Source organism: Mytilus edulis, chromosome 1 (genome assembly GCF_963676685.1).
Source record: "Mytilus edulis chromosome 1, xbMytEdul2.2, whole genome shotgun sequence".
NCBI classification, from domain to species: Eukaryota; Metazoa; Mollusca; class Bivalvia; order Mytilida; family Mytilidae; genus Mytilus; species Mytilus edulis.
The window spans coordinates 37,893,478-37,915,526 of NC_092344.1; the positions used below are offsets into that span (position 1 = coordinate 37,893,478).

The 22,049-nt window shown below is 30.7% G+C and overlaps 1 protein-coding gene across 7 annotated transcripts in view; it reads left to right on the plus strand.

Moving 5' to 3' along the window:
- Nucleotides 1-22,049, plus strand: part of LOC139512293 (kinesin-like protein klp-3) — a 43,268-nt gene that overhangs the window by 10,519 nt on the left and 10,700 nt on the right. For all 7 annotated transcript variants that reach the window (XM_071299806.1, XM_071299831.1, XM_071299815.1 and 4 more), the window contains 6 exons: nt 7,713-7,820; nt 19,121-19,198; nt 19,507-19,680; nt 20,210-20,432; nt 21,144-21,238; nt 21,830-21,880. In XM_071299806.1, the coding sequence (XP_071155907.1) occupies nt 7,713-7,820; nt 19,121-19,198; nt 19,507-19,680; nt 20,210-20,432; nt 21,144-21,238; nt 21,830-21,880 (729 nt within the window). The remainder of the gene's footprint in view (nt 1-7,712; nt 7,821-19,120; nt 19,199-19,506; nt 19,681-20,209; nt 20,433-21,143; nt 21,239-21,829; nt 21,881-22,049) is intronic.

The following is a 22,049-nucleotide window of genomic DNA, read 5'->3' on the forward strand; positions in this document are numbered from 1 at the left end:
GTTTTTTTTTAACTTTTAATTTGTTTCAAGTTTACATGCTTCACAAATATGTACAATTTATATGGAAATTAGTATTTTTGTAATACTTTACATGTCTAGATGTGGAAATGCTTTTATCACACTCTTAATTTTTAAATATGCATTTGTATATATTTTAAATAAAATAAAATTGCAATCTGGGTTTTGTAACATATTGATACAGCAATTTACAATCCTTTAGGATTTTTATTGGAAAGTTACTAAATAATGATATAAATACCATCCGTGAAGAGTTTGGTTGGAAAGCTTTTGAATAAAAAGGCATGCACTTCATATTTATGAAACCATATGTAATTTACTGTTTATTCAATTTTTTGGCTCACCGTAAAAAACGTTTGGGAAGACAAGACTTAGTAATTTCTCCCTCAATTATAGAATAAGACCTAGATTATTTATGACATCTTTCAAAGACAGAACAAATACTTTGTATGGAGCAGGCATATTAAAGGACCTGATCAGTGAATTTTTGTCCTTAGAGGAGCACAATTTGAATTTCCAGGAAGGGGTTGGGGTTGCAAGAGGATTTTGAAAATAATAGCTTGCCTTGGAAAAAATGAAAATGAATAACTTTGCACATGACAGGATGGAAATTCACATTCTGTAACAAAAAATGCAGGAAAAATGTGTTCAAAAGTAAAAATATATTTTGGCGAGATTTTTCCTTCTGACATGTGTCATTTGACCATATTCCAATATAAGGCTCCACTGGGTAGTCAAATTCATTTCTTCTATTTAGTAGGTCTGTGTCTAAAGTGGGTCTCATTGGGGTCTAAGTGTGATGCTTGATTGCTAATTTTTTGTAAGTGTGACACTTGAAAGTCAAATTATTGTGCCTTGAAAACTAAAAATGAAGTCTAGAGGGACACGGGAAATTTCAAACAAATGAGAATTTGCTTACATACATAGTGTAAGCGGGATACAGGAATCTGACAAAACAGTAAGCGGGATCTGCAATCAGAGACCCCTCTAAATGACCATACAGATTTGATTTTATGTTGTGCTGATAGATCATGGTTCCAGGTGAGGGAAAGGGTTGAGTGCTCACAAACAGTAATTCAGTGGTTGTTCGTGGTTGTTGTCTTGTATTTCTTTTTTTTGTTTTTGTCTATTTTTCTATCTCATTGGAAATCATACCTTACATCCATGAGGATACTTAGCTTCAGTCTTAGCCATTTTAATATGAATATATTGTAAGGAGTACATTCTATCTGGCTGTGTAGTTTGACATTTACCCCTGCTGACCTGGTCAACTGCCCTCCAAAACAATTGTACTAAATTGTCTAGAAAGCTGCTTTTAGTACATGTGTAGTACACATGTACAAACATTGAGTACAAAGTTATTGTTTTGCCCCTTGAAAGAGATTTTCTTGCATTCAAGATTAGAGAATAAAGAAATAATCAAAAATTGCATTATTTTCATTGTTTCCTTTAAATATTTTGCAGTATTCCGCTGTAAGTATATACAATGGTGTATTGGGAAGATTTGTGCATTATATATATATATATGTGTCAGTAGTTTAATATCTTCACAAAATACAACCTTGATGTGCAGGGCAAATCACAATTAATATCAATTTATAATATCTATCTGATTGTTGTCAATTTAATTGGTTTATTATTATAAGTTAACTATGCAGAAATTATAACCTTAGCTTTTAAATGACCTTCACATTTGATTAGGCACACCCAGTTTTTGCAAAAGATCTATCAAACCTCAGCAGACGTCAGTACAATTTTGAAAGACTTGAATGAGAATTATCAGTTGATTTATAATTAAACAAATGAATGACATTATCTTAGGGTTAAATATTCTTAGAAATTAATTAAAAATGTGAAGAAAAAATCATTTATACATTTACACAGTTCGTACAACAATTGTTATAACAGTTACCAATTTTCTCTGTATTTGCAAAGGATCATTATTAAAAAAGATGGATTTTTTTATTAATTTAAGTGGGAATTTTTCTGTTTGAATCCTAAGATAATAAGCTCTACTTTGCTTTTATTAAATTTTCTGACAAATAAATACCATTTATAAGATAACATGAGAAAAGGGTTTGGTTACATCATATTACTGTGTTTTACACATTATTTTGTCTAGAACATTGCTGTAATCACAACCAGTTTAAATATACACTTGCTGTTAGCAAATATAGACAATGCAATTTCCTGAAGGAACTCCCTTTATGGCTAAAACAGTGCCATTAATTGTTACCAGGAAATTTTGTAAAAGTATTTATTTCCCCTTTTATATTATTCAAAGGTTAAAATATCGGGCTGTGTAGAGATCATATCTAGGGACCAGTACGTTAACAAAACAAAATATCTGAATATTATATATCTCCCCAAAAGAGGTGTGATTTGGGAAATGGCTGCATTTACAAAGTGCAACCTACTAAACTTTGTGGACAGAATGTGGTGGTATTATGCTGCACCTTATGCCTTTCTCTTTATTCAAGCACAATATTGAAAATATCCGTCTACAGGCAAAAGAATTGAATCTCCAATTTTCCTTAGACCTAATACAAAAAGTCTCATGGACAATTTATTACTTAATATCTTTTATCAGACTGTCTTTTTAATAATTTATCTTTAGAGATACAATTTTTTATCTGAAACAAGTGCCTATGGACATCCACCAGAACAGTTTATCTGATGTTCAGTACTTCAGTACTTTGATTCTTCTTTCTATTACCTGTATTGTTAAAAATGTATCATATTTGATATTATGCTGAGCTTTCAATGATATTTGGCAGTCTATTTGCCCATCTTTTTGATTGGATTTACTTATCAGTAAAGTGGAACAAGTTGTTTTAAGGTCATGTATCAATATTTTTGAATTGAAATTTGATAAATCATTTGCTTGAACAGGATGTGAAAATATTTAATATCAAACTAGAAGATTTCTACAGCAAATGCATTAAGAATTCTTCACTTCATGGACAAAAACAGATCATCAAAAATCAGATAGGCGAGTAAGCTAGAGCCCATGAACCCTTCTTTTAAGAACTCTGTCATAACTTGTTCAGGGCAAAATATATTGGAATAGAAAAAGTAAAAATTGGAAATTCCAGAAAGAAAGAAAGATGACCTATTAAACTTCTTGATTTGAATTTGCTTAGTTAAATTAAATTAGATTAATTTCATACATGAAAAACTATCAATTTGATTTCCAAATCCATGATTAAAAACGTAAAAATACTGAAAAGGAAATTCCATTTCTCAGTTGATCTCTCAGGGTCTGAATAAATTACATTTTTGCTTACCACAAATATACTATTCAAATTTTAATATTTTGTATGATGAAGATTATAATATATACTTTAATGTCATTCAAGTGATACAATTTAACTTGGTTTTTGAGGTTTAAGAAAAAACCTGTTCGAGTTGTTTGAGTACATGAATACTGGTTGAATTGTAAATCAGACCTGCATTGGTTAACTTGGTTTATGAATTATTTTAAGTTCGAAATAAAGGTTAATTATTCCAAATGTATGTACCATGTATATCAAGCAACTGCTTATTTCAATGCAGGGCTTTGGTGGCCAATCATCTACAGTGTATGTCAACACTGAGGTTATAAGTTAGAACCCCACTCCTTGCGTTTTGTTCTACCCCCGTCTTTATTGAATAGGGTCACCAGTTCTTGCGAAGGTAGTGGGTTCTGTGGGCACTATGGCCTCCTCCACCAAATAAAAAAATGTTTTAAAATTACGTAAAATTTCTTCAATATTTGTTTCTTTGCAAAATATATAAGATACCTGAACCTTATAGATTATTTTTTCTTTCTGAAGCATATAAATCTAGCTTAAATATCTTTAGATTTGAGATTGTGAATTTTCAACTACACTCAATGTTTAACTACAGAGATCAACATGTGCAATTTTTTTTAACCGTTAACTGTAAAATTGTTTCAGTTATTTGTTTGTGGATTAAATTATAATAAATGAAAGGAATTTGGCATAACAAATTTCATTTACAAAGTGAAATATGTTGTATATTTCTGTTTTATAATCATTTTACTGTTTGACAGTATCCATGTATTGCTGGGGATGCATAATAAATGTAAGGGTCACATTTTTCTAGTTTCAAAGATGAAATAACTATGATATCTACATGACCTACATGTATATATATAAATACATGTAATACTAATTAATTAAAATGACAAGATACATTCCTAATTTTGTAAGTGTTAAAAATAATAATTTAACGATTTTACAAGTAAGTCTTGCAAGACAATAGGTCATGAGGTCTAAGGTATTTTAGTTCTTATAAAAAACATGATAAAGTAGACCTATGATACATGGCATGTTAGTGCACTTCACGAACTTACAAAATCAATGTCATAATATAATTTAAAAAACCTTAAGATAAATAAATGCATTGTTATTGATCACTTCTATAAATTACATACATTAGTTTTTAAAGAGTCAGTTACTGGATAGTTTAAATTATATTTATCTTCCATGTTCATCACAATCTTAAAGGATATATATTAAAAGATCTCCTGCATTTTGACACCTTTGTCAATGGAATCTTGCCCACCACAGATTTTAAGTACATGTACTAGCGAATACAAAATTGAATTTAGAAATGAGTATTTTAGGGGTTAAAGGAATAAAATAACATGAAGAATTAATGATTAAGTGGCATATATGTGTAATTGATTTAAGGAATGACTGTAATATTTTTTCTGTCTATGAAGAAATAACATAAAAAATTTGGTGCATACTGAATAATGCGCGTAGCGGGTTATTTAACAGTGTGCACCACATTTTTTATGTTATTTCGAATAGACAGAAAAATATTACAGTCATTTCTTATAATTTAATTCTAAATTCCATTTTAAACCGTAGAAAACCATGAAAAAACGTTGATGACGTCATGGTCAAATGACTAAATTATGTCTGGGCTCATAACAAATTAACGTCAGCCAATCAGAAGACGCGTTACATCCAAAATTAAATTATTGATTGTTGTTTGCTTAATGCTCATTTAAGTTCATATATTTTATGTATATTATGAGAAAAGATGATCAACGAGAAAGTCAAACTATAAAAATCATATTTGATTATAATTTTGACAACAGTTTTTGACCAAAAACTTTTGCTTCAATGCACATGTATTGACATCTTTATACAGTTTATGTATGCTTCATCCTTTGGTTGTTTTCTGATTTTGGTAGGGTTGTTGTCTCTTTCACACATTCCCTGTTTCCATTCTCATTCTTATTTATCAAATTTTGAATTTCTATTTGCCAAAAATATGCTGTATAACGAAAATTTTTGTCAATTATACTCAACAGGTGTCAGCTTGTACCCAACCTTACACCAAATTTTATCAACATTCTTAATAGGATGGCCTGTACCTAGGGTTAATGTATGGACAATTCAATAGTGTGGTACCCTGGTCTACAATAAACTATTTACCTTTGTTCATTTGTATGCCTTTACCATACATGTATTTATTTACTCACAAAGATTATCGGCAGTAAGATTTATATTGCAGAAAAAAGTGACATAATACAATTTAACAGGTCTTGCATAATTAAATTGCGGGGTACTTTAATTTTACTAAAGTTTTTAATGTGTTCGTAAGTGGATTTAAACACAAGCATTCATATTTGCTAATCTGATAAGGCCCTTAGAAGGTTTTAGGATTATTATAAAGTAAATGGTATAAAACTAAAGATCAGTAATGTGACAACCTTGTCTCTTATTTAAATTAAAGACTCGTTATTCATTCTCTTCAAGGCAAATTATTTATTCTTTTCACTTGCATTCAGATCTGTGTTGGTAAAATGTGTCAAACCTTTTAAGTATGTACTTCTGTATTAGTCATAAGAATGTTTTAAATATTTTGACAGCAATATAATGTGATATTTTATTTAGAGCAGAATCTCAAGAATTCTTTTTTTGCAAGAAACTAACTGTTTTAGAATGAACAATAATGGGTAATTTCAAAATGTACAGTGTATAAAAAAAATCCTAAAAGCTTTGACTAATGTCAGCATTATTATTGATATTACAAAGAGTGTGAATAAGTCAACTATATTTGATAAAGGTGATGGCAAAGACTTTTATGTTATTTTATCAGTGTCTCAAATTAAGATCAAATAGATACTTTGTCATATTTTTCAAAATTAACCATTGGGAAGCTCCCATAGGAACATGTTATGTCCCTAATGAATAAAATATTGTGACTGTTACTTAGATGATGTGGTGCTTATGAAAATGTCCATTGAAGATACATAAACCATAAAAAAAAAAGTATAAATATGTATAACAGGAGCTAGGACTTATAAAAGATAACAAACTTGAAATAAAAAATCTTTCAATTGCTGTAATGAAAGGCTATTGCTGTTGGATATTTGCAAAGGAAAATTATCACATGCAGTTAAGCTCTTAGAAAGTTTCCTACATATTCTAACTCCAGTAGCTGCTTCGTGATTCCCTGTGGTTAATAATTTACGTAAGGTGGCAGGTGATTACTGAAACTGATAGGTAATCACTTAACCATTAATTGAGTAGTTCTAAATTATTCATAAAATAAAGAGAATAGTTTATTTGCTAAACAAAAAAACCGATATGAAACGTGACATGCAGACATTTCAATTAGAAAATACATGAAGATGTTTGCATTCAGTCATATATATCTCTATTCAAGTCTTGTCTCAAGATCTTAATTGGTATACAAACATTTGTAATGAAATAAATAGATTAATTGATTTTTATTTCATGTATTTTATCTTTTAAAGGTTTTTATTATTGCCAATGCAATTTTTGTGATTATGTTGTAAAACAAATTCTTAGTATCAAAAACAGGAAGTTGTAATTTGAAGAGATTGTGTGATAATTTGTAAACAAAAAAATATCACGCATGAAATGAATCTAGTAATGACAAAATCTATGGCCGTTTAATTATTTTACGATTGCTAGGTACAATATTTTCAAATACCCGGAAGTTACAAGACGGAAATTTCGTGTTATTATTTTCAGCCTGCAATTTTATATCGATGTGCTTCTGGGAAGGAAAAAAAATTTAGAGGTATTAAGTTCCATGCATGTGAGGGAATATTAAATTTCCTGCTGAGTTTTGATATTTTGACATTTGTAATGTTTCTATGAAATTTGTTTATTGTTTTCAAAAATATGCTTTTAATATAAAATAGATTAAAATGTATCATGTAACAATTTTACAAATTGAAAGATAAAGCAAACTTTGGATACAAAATCAGTAATAGATATATATGCACGATCATCTGTATCTATTGGGTCACTGACAAAATAATGTTAAATTGAAAGTAAGCTCAGAACAAAATCATTACATATGATAACATTTTGGTTGATCCTTGCTTAGTCCGAGATTGTTCTGATGTCTGTGGACCCTTTTTGTGACTTACTTGGGTTCTGGGTTCTCGGTCTTAAAGCTTTACTCAGTATTCCAAGTACAAAATAAGTTCTCGAAACACAAAATCCAGCATTTTGATTGGTTGATTCTCGAGTCTGAGTACAAAAATCGTGCTCGAAAGTTTTATGACCGGAAGGCCTGAGTTAATCCTAAAAAGGCAATCAGATGACAGACATAGAAACCTTAGACTAATCTCTGATCTTTCCAACTTTTTCCAAAACAATTCAATTTATATAAATGATATTGTTGTATATTTTTAGAGTCAAGAAGACATAGTATTTGAGACATTTTACCATAGAAGTGGCAGAGAGTTCCAATGCATGTATTTGAATGGTATGAGATTCTACCTGGATGATTGGGGATCAAAGGTAAAAGCTTAGAGATTGACTACTACAATTTAGGAGAGTTTTACTGTAAATTCAGAAATTATTGCAATGTTTTTGTAATCACGAAAAATGTGACGGGGACCTGGGTTATATTCGCATTAATTTTAACTCGCATTTTGAAATTTTGTATACGAAAATCGTATTTTAGTCAAAAAGGACGAAATCGCAATATCAAATGCAATAATTTCTTAATTTATAGTATCTTATTGGTGATGTCATATTGTTTTATTCCATTGGCATTATAAGGAATCTTTTGACCAGCAACAATCTAATTTAAATAAGTTCTCAGTGCTTGCTCCTCATTTTCATTCAGTTGTTTTAATGATGTGGAGATAACTAATTTTATTCTAATTCGATTGGATTAGTAACAAAATACAATAGATAAAGTTAAAGTAGGCATGCAAATATTGAAAAAAATCTCCTTTTTTTATGCCCCATTAGGGGCATTATGTTTTTATGGCCCCGCAACGAAGTTTTACCCTTGTCTGAAATTCCGTCATTCTGTCATTCCGCAACAAACCATTATACAGAGTTTTTTTCTAAACGCCTTCAGATATTGGGCTGATTTTTGGTATGTGAGTTAACCATGATGAGTTACAGATCAAGTTTAAGTTTCGTTCCGCTCTGCTAATTTTTGCCTAAATTATTGGCTTTGGACTTTGATAAATTGTTCAAAATCACAGTTATACAGACTTTTTTTCTGAACTCTTTCAGGTATTCACTATTGGGCTGATTTTTGGTATGTGAGTTAACCATGATGAGTTACAGATCAAGTTTAAGTTTTGTTCCTCTAGGCTAATTTTTGCCAAAATTACAGGCTTTGGACTTTGACAAATTGTTGAAAATCACAGTTATAGGGACCTTTTTGTAAATGTTTTCAGATATTGGGCTGATTTTTGGTATGTGAGTTACTCATGAAGAGTTACAGATCAAGTTTAAGTTTCGTTCCGCTCTGCTAATTTTTGCCAAAATTAAGGGTTTACAACTTTGGAAATTGTTGAAAATCACAGTTATACAGACTTTTTTTCTATATGCCTCCAGATTTTGAGCTGATTTTTGATATGTGAGACTCCCATCATGTTTGTGTCCATATGTGTTATTGAAATTGCAGATTTTTCATCTTTTTGAGACGGGGCCATTCGTGTCGCTTTGACACATCTAGTTCAGTCTTTGTGTCCTTTGGTTTCGTTCATCCGTTTGTCCGTCTGTCAGGCTTTACATAATGATATCTAATTCCAACTTAAAGTTGTGCTTTCTTACATCACATAACTCAATATGATATCACTAAGATTTAAGCACTCAATGTTTTTCCTTGGTTATATCATTTTGCACAAGTATTCATGAATGACTTCAACTTCTAGTGAGTAAATGATACAGTTTCAGGAAGCAGGTCAAAGCTACCTAAAGCAGAAGATAATAAATTGATTTCGACTCGAACTTTTTTTGGATAGACATAAGGCTCATGTCAAATTTAGTTTAAAGTTCAGAATATTTTAGTGAAATGTATAAAATTACTTCAATGGAAAAGTCGTAACTTTTACCCAAATTTAAAAAATCAATTAACACTGCTCTAACAATATCCAACAATTTCAAGTTTACATTTTTATGAATGATTTGTAGTGTCATAAAAAAAGAGGTCATAGTTTTAAATTGGAAAAGTAAATATAATCAACTTGTTAAAAAATGTAAGAAAATGTTCTTTTGTAAACAGTTTGTACCTATATAAATTTGTTGAAACCACAAAATAGCTGAGTCAATAACAAATCTGTCGCCAGTGGTTCTATTTGTCGGCTACTGTATGATGTGTGTGAGGAAGTTGTAGTAACATTGCTTAATCTGTGTTTGTGTATAGACAAGGGTTTATTTGATACTATTTCTGAATGGAAATAAACATTAAGGCTATGTCACATATTTACAATATTATTTCGGTCAAATTTAGAAACAGGTTTTTTTTTTGTGTAATTCATACCTTGTATTTTCTTATGTCTATGGTAATAATTGAAGTTAGTACAGCATTTAGATATCTGTACCACATTTATTTGACTTTAAGAAAATATGTATTTTCATAATACAAGAAGTACGTACCCCAGAAATTACTGAATATTTTGGACAGCACAACAGACTACATTTACATTATACATGTACCACAATTCATAACGGAAAGTCCTTTATCAAATGGCAAAATTAAAAGCTCAATGACATCAGGCAAATAGTAGACAACTGTCTTCTCTGTATTACATAGAAGTTCATTGCACTAACAAATACAAATAACAATGAAATACACTTGTTCCAGATAACCTTACCCGTGGCGGATCCAGAAATTTTCATTAGTGGGGGCCCACTGACTGACCTAAGAGAGCCAGTCACACTTTAGTGATTCCCTATATAAGCAACCAATTTTTTTCCAAAAAAGGGGCCCCCTGTTATGTTATGATTGCCAATGATACAACTCACCACCAGAGACCAAATGACTGTTATCAACTACTGGATTAAAAAAAAATTTAATGGTACCAATTTTCTTGAATTTAGAAAAAAAGGTATTCTGTGAATTTTTGATTGTGTGGATTTGCCAAAGTTTAATGTACAAGAGTTAGACCATAAAAAATTTGTATTAGGTCGAACATTTAATTTTGGGGTTCGCATATGACCACTAAATCCACGAAAATTGGTATTCACGAATATACCTGAATCCACAGAATGCCATTTATCTGTACAACAGAAGCTACAGATGAACAGTATTTCAATTCATATGACTTTCATTTTCGGTTAAGGGAAGTTTAGGACTTATGGTTGATGTAAATTTCATCTAGTTTTCTTGCATAAAAACAGAACTTTGATTGTCTCTTTTCTCTCAGATGTGTTTGGAGTAACCAAAGTTCAAACCTTGCCTTACCAGAGTTTAGAAAAATGTTTGTTACTTTTAATATTTGAGAGGATCTCCTGTTGAAAGTGAAATAGGCCAAGCAAGGGTAATCATTTTAAGGGCATACGATACAGTTTTGATCCTGTATTTACAGTTTGATGAAAATTTCCATATATGCTAGTTTTTGCCTGCTTAAATCAAATATGTAATAAAAAATATACCTTCATGTGCTACTTTTTGAGCTAAATGAGGTCGAAATTTTGTATATTTGCTCAAAATTCGGATTTATGGCCGTATTTTCCCTTTCGAAAGAAAGCCGTAACTTTTTTGTTTTAAAAGATAAGGCCATAGTTATTATATTTTTAGTTTTACGAAATTTTTTGACAAAACCAATTGGTAGGAGGACGAAAAAAAAAAAAAAAAAAAAACTGCTGCTGCTGCTGATTTTTAGCTCACCTGGCCCGAAGGGCCAAGTGAGCTTTTCTCATCACTTGACGTCCGGCGTCCGTCGTCGTCGTCGTCCGTCGTCGTCCGTCGTCGTTAACTTTTACAAAAATCTTCTCCTCTGAAACTACTGGGCCAAATCAAACCAAACTTGGCCACAATCATCATTGGGGTATCTAGTTTAAAAAATGTGTGGCGTGACCCGGTCAACCAACCAAGATGGCCGCCACGGCTAAAAATAGAACATAGGGGTAAAATGCAGTTTTTGGCTTATAACTCAAAAACCAAAGCATTTAGAGCAAATCTGTTTATCAGGTCAAGATCTATCTGCCCTGAAATTTTCAGATGAATCGGTCAATCGGTTGTTGGGTTGCTGCCCCTGAATTGGTAATTTTGAGGAAATTTTGCTGTTTTTGGTTATTATCTTGAATATTATTATAGATAGAGATAAATTGTAAACAGCAATAATGTTCAGCAAAGTAAGATCTACAAATAAGTCAACATGACCAAAATGGTCAGTTGACCCGTTTAGGAGTTATTGCCCTTTATAGTCAATTTTTAACCATTTTTCGTAAATTAAAGTAATCCTTTACAAAAATCTTCTCCTCTGCAACTACTGGGCCAAATTAATCCAAACTTGGCCACAATCATCTTTGGGGTATCTAGTTTAAAAAATGTGTGGCGTGACCTGGTCAACCAACCAAGATGGCCGCCACCGCTAAAAATAGAACATAGGGGTAAAATGCAGTTTTTGGCTTATAACTCAAAAACCAAAGCATTTTGAGGAAATCTGACATGGAATAAAAATGTTTATCAGGTCAAGATCTATCTGCCCTGAAATTTTCAGATGAATCGGTCAATCGGTTGTTGGGTTGCTGCCCCTGAATTGGTAATTTTGAGGAAATTTTGCTGTTTTTGGTTATTATCTTGAATATTATTATAGATAGAGATAAACTGTAAACAGCAATAATGTTCAGCAAAGTAAGATCTACAAATAAGTCAACATGACCAAAATGGTCAGTTGACCCCTTTAGGAGTTATTGCCCTTTATAGTCAATCTTTAACCATTTTTCATAAATCTAAATAATCTTTTACAAAATCTCCACTGAAACTACTAGGCCACAATCATCTTTGGGGTATCTAGTTTGAAAAATGTGTCCAATGACCTGGCCATTCAACCAAGATGGCCGCCACGGCTAAAAATAGAACATAGGGGTAAAATGCAGTTTTTGGCTTATAACTATGAAACCAAAGCATCTAGAGCAAATCTGACAAGAAGTTAAATTGTTAATCAAGTCAATATCTATCTGCCCTGAATTTTTCAGATGAATTGGACAACTGGTTGTTGGGTTGCTGCCCTCCAATTGGTAATTTTTAAAGAAATTTTGATGTTTTTGGTTATCTTGAATACTATTATAGATAGCGATAAACTGTAAACAGCAATAATGTTCAGCAAAGTAAGATCTACAAATAAGTCAACATGACCTAAATGGTCAATTGACCCCTTAAGGAGTTATTGCCCTTTATAGTCAATTTTTAACAATTTTCATTAATTTGGTAAATTTATGTAAATTTTTACCAAATATAGTTCTCTGTTACTAATGGGCAAAGTTCATTATAGATATAATTGTAAGAAGCAAAATTGTTCAGTAAAGTAAGAACTTCAAACACATCACCATCACCAAAATACAATTTTGTCATGAATCCATTTGTGTCCTTTGTTTAATATGCACATAGACCAAGGTGAGCGACACAGGCTCTTTAGAGCCTCTAGTTTTTTTATACCAACCGTCAATATCAAATTTTTTTTTTTTTATTTCACCAGGAGATTTTCTACTAGTGTAACAACTATTTTTTTTTTCTTGACAAGGTTTGAATTGAAAATCAATGTGCAACAATTTACTAAATCACCAAGAGCATAAATTTAGATTCTTTCATGCAGTTATGAACTAAAATTTATTTTTTTTGCATGAAAAACACAGGGTCGGAGGAGAAAAAAAAAAAAAAATCAACATTTTTAATTTTATTTTTTTTCCTATTTGGCAAAAATTAGGGTAGGAGGGTTCGTAAAACTAAAAATAAAAAAACTACTGCCTAAACACAAATTGTTTTTTGTTAGATAATTTGTAATTTTTGTATTTTAAAAGTATCCTAAAAAATTATGCATTTTTTATTCAGAAATAACTCATATTTATCAAATGGTCATGAATTAAGAAAAAATCGTATATTTTTGCTGTATATTTATCAAAATTAAAAAAAATCCTCTATTTACAGTTTTATAAAATTTGGTCCACATAAACTCCTTTCAAAATGAAACAAAATGTCGTTTTAAAAAATAGGGGTCCATGCACTCGTTTTCAAATTAAATCAGTTTGAATGATAAAAAATAGTCGAAAAATGCATCTTTTCCCGATAGGTCATAGTTTGACGTCGCGAAAATAACATTTTACGTTAGCAACGTCATTACCTCCCCTGTAACTGTATCGTATGCCCTTAACTAGACTAAGGCATCATATGGTACAACTTTGAGTTGAGGTTGTCTTGCTTGGGAAAAAGCATATTCACTGCTGTATTGGAGAAAATGTATAGAAGGGATATCAAAATGCTTAAGATGGCTAAACCAAATATATAAAGGAGAACCCATTACTGTTCAAAGCTTTAAAGTTCATCGATAGGTGAATGTAATATTTTTTAACCATTTGACAGGAATTAAATGAAGTAGGACCATTTTATTTTCATTTATAATGCTTTTTTAAGTTATAATGAAGTACTTCCCATGATTAATATGTAAAACACATTATCAAATGGATATGTCTGTCATATTTTGTCCTTTTCTTCATAATAACATGTCTTTAGATGTCCTACGATGAATAGATACAGATTTATTACATAGAAAAACATTTCTGTAGTTTCATTGCCCACTTTTTAAATTGGATCATTTAGTATTAGTTTTGACACTTTTAAAACTTGTGTAATCAAAAGATTTATTTACCTAGTTCAAATCAATGCACTTTATGATTTAAAACTGAAAAAAGTAGACCAGGAATATTTCAAATTATAGGTGAAATGTTTAGTTTTCTATTTTTTAAGCCAATCCTTGGGGTAACGAAATGTAAGGTTAAAATTTTTTATATTTGCACGTTCTTTAATTTTTCTCCAAAAAGAATACTTAAGTAGAGAAGCAGAAAATAGAAAGAAGAAATTAAAAAATGTTTGAGTTGTTTTTATAAATTATTGGTTAAATGTCTCTATTTGGAATAATAAAGTGAATGAAATACGAAATAGACTCAATATTTATTTTAATTTTGGATGATAATGTCTTCATGGTTGTCTGGTTATGGGTAATTAAAAGCATGTTATAAATATTATTTCTGTGGTTAATCTTTCGCTAAACTGTAGATAACATTTTTATGCCTACCTACGATAGTAGAGGGGCATTATGTTTTCTGGTCTGTGCGTAGGTTCGTTCGTCCATCCGTCTGTTTGTTTGTCCATCTGTCTGTCTGTCCTGCTTCAGGTTAAAGTTTTTGGTCAAGGTAGATTTTGATGAAGTTGAAGTTCAATCAACTTGAAACTTAGTACACATGTTCCCTATGATATGATCCTTCTAATGTTAATGCCAAGTTAGAGTTTATATCAAAATTTCAGGGTCCACTGAACATAGAAAAAATGATAGTGCAAGTGGGGCATCCATGTACTTTGGACACATTTTTGTTTTTTACAAAGTCATGTTTCTGACTCCTTGACATGCAGTGTCCCCTTAAAGAATCATCAAGTAGTCTAAAGGTCAATCAGGAGTTTAGTAAGTTTTGCAAAGGGACTTAAGCAAGATTATAGTTTATCACCATTTTGCAAAGGGACTTAAGTGAGATTATTCAACTTCATATTGCACCAAAACATGAGGAGTCCCTAATACTGAAGATTTTTATTTAGATTATATTTATTCTTATATATGAATCTGTAAAGATACATGATTGTGTGTTTTCATTGTATTTTTGGAGAATAATTTCTTTCAGAAGTTAAAGGTCAACTCAGATTTTCATATAGAAGTTATTATCGTTTGATGTGAATTTAAATAGATTAAAAAGTCCATTTACTGAATAACCTTTATTTTAACCTTTTGTGTCTTTATGAAAGTAAGAATAAAGAGGAATTAATCCAGAGAATTGTTTGTATCGGGACAATTCAGCCATGAACATCGTGACTTTAATATATTCCAATATTGTCATAAGAAATGAACAGTGCAATAATAGTTCTGAGTTAGTTAACTAAGTACATTTTAAAAGAATATCTTTTACTAGTTATTGATCAACCATAGAGTAGTCTGATTTTGAACCTCGAAAGATTTCATATTTGTTTTTGTTAGCCTGTTGCTTGTTAACCCAACTTGAAAATTTGTAGAGACTAAGCACGACTCATTGATTTATAAATTATTTTAAAAGATCAATATATATGTCTTGTTTATAAGACCAAAGTTTCCTCTAATATTGTTTAATAAGTTAAACTGGACAACAGCAATGTGTGATAACTTATTTAAATTTTCTCGTTGCAATGAAACATCAGGTGTGATTTTTAAACATTGATGATAAGTGTTAAATGACTATAAGATAGTTTGATTTGATAAGTCAATGAAAAGTTGTTTGTCAAATACTTCAATGTAGCAAACTTAACTTTTGTTAACATTTAATCCACAATTTCTACATAAGGAAATTCCTGCACCAATTCAGGAATATGACAGTTGCTTCCTTTCGTTTGATGTTTTTGAGCTTTTGGTTTTGCCATTTGATAAGAGATTTTCCATTTGAAATTTCCTTGGAGTTATTTTTTTTTGTTATTTTACTTTTTACATACTTATTTAAATTGTTTTCTTTAGGATTAGGCAGTATTGATCTTGAAACAATATTTATAGATTTTCTATCCTGATATTTCATTACTGGTATTTGAAAAGACATAAAGTTCCAAATTGGTGGGTAATGTCAAAATTCAATCTGTAAAACTTGAAATGTGGGGCATACTACAATGAAGCATCAATCAAATGACATAAAACCATCTATAGGTCAACATAATGCCCTCAATATTGGACAATCGTAATTACATATGTCAAGCTCTGAATATCTCTGACTTCTGTCATCCCAAAGGGTGCTGGACATTGAACAAAAGCCAGTAAATTGGTGTGGTCCAGTTAAGTGATGTGCTTTACTTGATAAAATAACTAGTAGAATTTTTTAGTTTGTCCAAATCATATGTGTAAATGTCCTGTAAGAAAGAGTCTACTTGTCCTGTTAAGAAGAATGGTTTACTGGACAAGATGTCAGTTGATTTCTGAAAGCCTTGGGAACCACTTGACTGTAGAAAAACCATGAAAAATAGTGAATAAATTCAAGGGAGGCTACCAAATATATGCCATCGATGCCAAATTTACTTAAGGGCAAAAAATATTAAGATATCACTAAAAACTAATTTCCTATTGCATTTTTGACAGTACAAAAGTATATTTTCTTGACAGGCACGCAAGTATATTGCATTTTGGCCCTAAATTCCTAAAATATGTTTGTGAAAAGGGAAAATTTTGAAACCAAATGTTTCATATTTTCGTTGGTATAAACACTAAAATGTTCTGTTTCTGTACACACTAAATGACATCTTTGCTAGCCAAGGGTTACGATCCACTCCCGTTCTCTATATATACGCTAGCCAAGGGTTACTATCCACTAAGATGACTAAATGAAAGCTTGTCATGGGTATAACATGTTGTTACCAGGCAAAGTCTGCTACTTGAAAAACCTTGAAAAAAGGTCTACTTCACAGATAGCATCTAACCAAATGTAAACCATATTTTATGAATGACTTTAAAATTTTAGTGAACTAGGTCATGGTTGTATGTTTAAGTTAAAGAATGTTGATATTGTTTAAATTTTAAAAAGATGTAAGAAAATATACCATTGTAAATATGATATTGAATATCTAAGGTCATAAGTGTCCACATAACTGAATCAATAGGTATCTGTCATACTCTAAATCTGGGCTTTATTATTTGATTACAACAAATTTTTTAAATGACTGAACATTTTAGAATTTTCTTTTTGTGTCCAAGGTAAAGAGAACCAAGATTACATCATTCTGCTCAGTTATATCAATGAAATAACCAAAACTTGAAAGAACTGACAAAATTTACACTTTTTGCAACGTCAAGGACCAGATAGTGACCTTTATCATACTGCCTCCTTTAAATATGCAAGATTTCTTGATATTGTCAAACATATCATATAGACTGCATGGACCTCTCAATGTACTTATTAGTGGTTGGGTTGCTGTCTCCTTGACATTTACTCTTGTCTTTAAATTGTTTACTGTGCAACAATAAAAAGTTTAATAGAAAAAAAAACTTTTTTATTATTGACCTTGGACAGATAAAAAAATGTGCCACATAGGGGACATTGGAACTCTATCCTTTTATTCATGTTGATTTTGATAATATATGTGAAATTGCTTTATTCATTAAAACCGGTGGACTAATGGTAGAATGTTTGCTAACTTTGCCATTTAGTGCAGAAGGTTACATCTAAGGCTTTGTCAAACAAAATTCTTTAAATTTGACATTTAGAATTCTTGCATTTTTAAATTTCATTTTGCTGTACAAGTTATGTAGCTTTAAGAATAAGAGAAAAATAATTGAATCAACAGAAATTCAGTGAACTAAGAAAATTAAACTTATTCTTTTAAATTCCATTGAGACTTTTGCAAATTAACAGTGATTGATTTTATAGTGAAATTGAATCACTAAAATCTACACTGCTATAGATCTGAAATTCTGGAGCATAATATATATTACTTTGAAATAAAATAGAAAATTACAACAAAGCAGTGACAATATTTCCCGGGACTTGCTATGGATACACAACATGATATTCTAAAGATTCTGAATAATCCATAAGGATTAAAGGAATACCTATGTTTAACACCAGATAAAATGAAAATCAATGTATAGTACATTCTGATATTGTTTCAGGGAAGGAATTCTCATTGATTCAATAGTTATACAAATTTTTAAAAGATCAAGATTGAAAATACAGGTTTATATTTAAGTCAATTGGTTCACACAGGTCTTCATTAACCATATGAACTTTATCAATAGAGTTCAATAACCTTTATGGTTTTCAACCATACAAAAAAGTAACTACAAATATATTTTCTGTCTTGGTTACCAAAGATGTTTTTAAAAGTAATGTCATCTCATGCTCATTAAAAACTTATGTCCTGTATAGAAATTTATCAAGAATGTCTATTGCTTCATGTGCCCATGTCTGTAAGTCTAAGTGCAATGACTTTTTTAACAGAACCTAAATAAGATTGAAATAATTTGAAGGTAAAGTTTGAAACTAATTGTTTTAATTTTCTATGTCCCATGTTCAAATAAACATAAGGGTCCAATGTGCATCCTATGATAGCACATGTGTTTGGGCCTTTAGGGCATTATATCCTTCCAGTCTGTACCTCTGATTGTGTGTCCTGTGTTTTTAGGATGCAAACCTTTTTAGGATATTTGCCAAATTAGGTATTTGACCTAGATTTTACAGTTCACTGAACATGAAAATGTGGTTAATGTTAGCAGGGCATCGTGTCATAGTTTGTTTTTTGTCTGAAAGAACATTAATGTTACTTTGTGTTATTGTTGCATGCAGTAAAAAAAAATCTGAACATAATTATCATACTCAGACTCAGTAATCCAATAATCAAAATATAAGATTTGGTGTTTCTAGCACAAATTTTATAATTCCAGTACTGATTAAAGATTTATGGCCTAGACCCCAGAGTTTTGTCATGAATAAGAAAGTCAAAAGTCAGGGGTCAGATACATGTACATAGTTATATTGTTAATATCCCATACTCTCATATTCAAAGCTGAATTTTATCTAAAAGGTTTTATTAAAATTTCATAACAATTAATGATAGACTTGTTTTTGTTTTACTTTAGGAATGGCAACCATTTCCCAAGAGATGGTATCAGGAAGGTCTATTGATAACAAACACAGTTGTCAAGGATGCTGAAAATGTAAGTTTTAAGACAAATATTAACATCAAATCCTTATTTCTCAAGAAAACTTCCATGAAACAAATAGCTTTCATTTAAAATGATTTAGCTCAATGTTTTCAATTGAAATTATTAAAAAAAAATATGTTTACCCTTTATAACTAAATATGGCATTTGCATAATGTCCTATCAAATTACATTGAGTTGAGGCATATCTCTGTGTCTAATAAATTGAAGAAATATAAATATTTTGCATGATAAAATACACTATCAATATAACTTTCAAGTTATAGTAATTATATTTATTTATTTATATATTTTATTGTTAGGATCAAAGAAACAGGGAAGCATCTGGAGCGGCAGGAAGTGGAGGGGGTACCAGTGGAGGAGGTCAAGGAGGTCCAAAACCAAGAGAAAACCAGTCACGAGGGTCAGGTGGTGATGATAGGGAAGGCCACATCACCCATCCTCGTAAAAAGAAAATACCAACTTATATTTTTCAGGTATTCTTTTTATAAAAAATTGCTGATAGTTTAACTGAATATGAGTTCTCTAATTTTTGCGCTAATTTCACAATTCTAAATCGGTGTGAGAAAAATATTTCTCCTCATTAGTGAAAAAAATTTTCTCTGCAAATTTGACGTCACATAAAAAGTACACAACTTTCTGCAAATCTTTGAACAGGACAGATAAAAATCATTAGAGAAACAGATTCCATGACTATAACAGTGTATAACGATATTTCTCCACTCTCAGTTAAATTTTAATTATTTAAAAAGCTCGGCAAGCAAATATTAAAAAAATTAACTGTCTTGAATGGACTTTCAAGAATAATTAAGCAAAAATGTTTACATATTTTAAATTCCTTAGACACCATTCTGACAAACGCAGTTAACCTATTTTTTTTTCTTCTTATCTCTTTTTAAAGTTTTCTAAACAGATCCAGTAAATATGCACTTGTATAAGTCAGATTTTTCTTTTTATAAACTTCTAAGGGGCTTTAACCTCTATAAATGATTGCTATTATTTCAGAGAAAACACAACATCCATTGTTTTTATGACCATGATAATGGTCAATGGATGAGGATGCCGATTGGTTATGAGTTACACCATGAAATGGTTGGTAAATTGGTGGACCAGGTTGAGGAAGCCTTACCCCATTGGAATGACCGACATGATATTCTGGCTATGTTACGTCAGTGTAATTACGATGCTGATGAATGTATAAATACATACTTACATTTAGAAGGAGATGGTAAGTTTCATTTAGAAAGACTGAGTAAATGATTGAAAAAGTTTGATATCAAAATAAGAATATGTATGATTACAACTGAGAGCTCTATCATTTAAAGGGCATGAAGGTAAAAGCAGATCTACCACACAGCCTTCAACACACACCAATACAGTAGAAATAGTCAATAATAAACCAGATATAAAAAATTCTAAATAAGGCTAACATAGAACTCAATTTAAAGATGTCCATGTCTTACCTAATCATGGCTGTTCCAGATTAAAAGGCATGTGTTTAAATCTGCAACAGAAATTATTCTTAAATGCAGTGTTGAATAGGAAAATAAAGATGGAAAATTTTTCAGACAGTTTTTATTTGAGATATGACATAAAATATATAAAGATACAAAATTCATTGTTATCAAGGCATTGATCATTCTTTGCATTAATCAAACTTCTAAAAAAAATCTTTTATTATCTCTGACTAAAGTAAGCTCTCGGTCATAAAACTTTACTCAGTACTCCGAGTACAAAATAAGTGCTCGAAACACAAAATCTAGTATTTTGATTGGTTGATTCTTGAGTCTGAGTACAAAAATCTTGCTCGAAAGTTTTGTGACCGCAAGGCCTGGTATGATACTTATTCAGTGATTAAGTATTTTGATTTAGTCCGTGCATCTTTTATTATAAATTATAAATTTTATTTTTACAATGTTTTAAAATATGCTACTTCTAGAGTGGTTAAAGGCTCCCAAAACAAGTAAAGAAGCTAAAGACATGAATAACAAAGAAGAAAGATTGAATGAGTTAGAACAGACTGTTAAACAACTGGTATGTATTTCTTGTATTAATCAAAGTGGTGAATGGCGACTGTTTCTAAATATATTCATAAAAACAGTGAATAGGCAGTGACCAATTTGATTTCTTTTAAATTGTTAAGAAATACCGGTAGTAAGAATCTTAAAAATACAAAAACAACACCAAACATCAAAATGATTGATTATTTTAAGATTTGCAAGGAAGTTACATGGAAGTGGCTTTGACAAGAATGTGACACCGTTTGCGAGTATGGTCTTGAGAAAGATGTTAATCTGCCAAAGGGGACATTAAATGGCTGACATGTGTTAAAAGAGAGCCATATCTTTTGCACGTAAAGACACACTTGTAGATTTCAAAAAAAGAGAAGGCTAATGCCGCTACAAGGCAGCTCTCACATCAGCAAAGTGGAAAGGGATTAATATAAGTTGAAATAACTTGTTTCCAAATCCAGTGTAAATAAATATGATTAAACAAAAACAAAAAAGAATGTGAAATTTCTTCAAATCTGTTAAAAATCTGTGTTTGGGAAACACTGAACAAAACATAAGGGTTCTCTGTCTTGTTCTTAGGTTGCTAGATTAAATATATCTTTTTATTTTACAGAGAGCAAAACTAGATCAAGAATCAAGAGCTAAAAATGAAGCTGAAAGAATAGTAAGTTAAATATAGAACTTTTAAATTAGTGTCAAGATCCATCATAGGGTCAAAATATATATTTGCATTTTTTTCATCACTACAGTGATTGACAGATTTAGGTGCCATCATTACTCCTGTGATACTTATGTTTATGGAAAGCCTTAATAAGATTTCTGAGGATAATTAT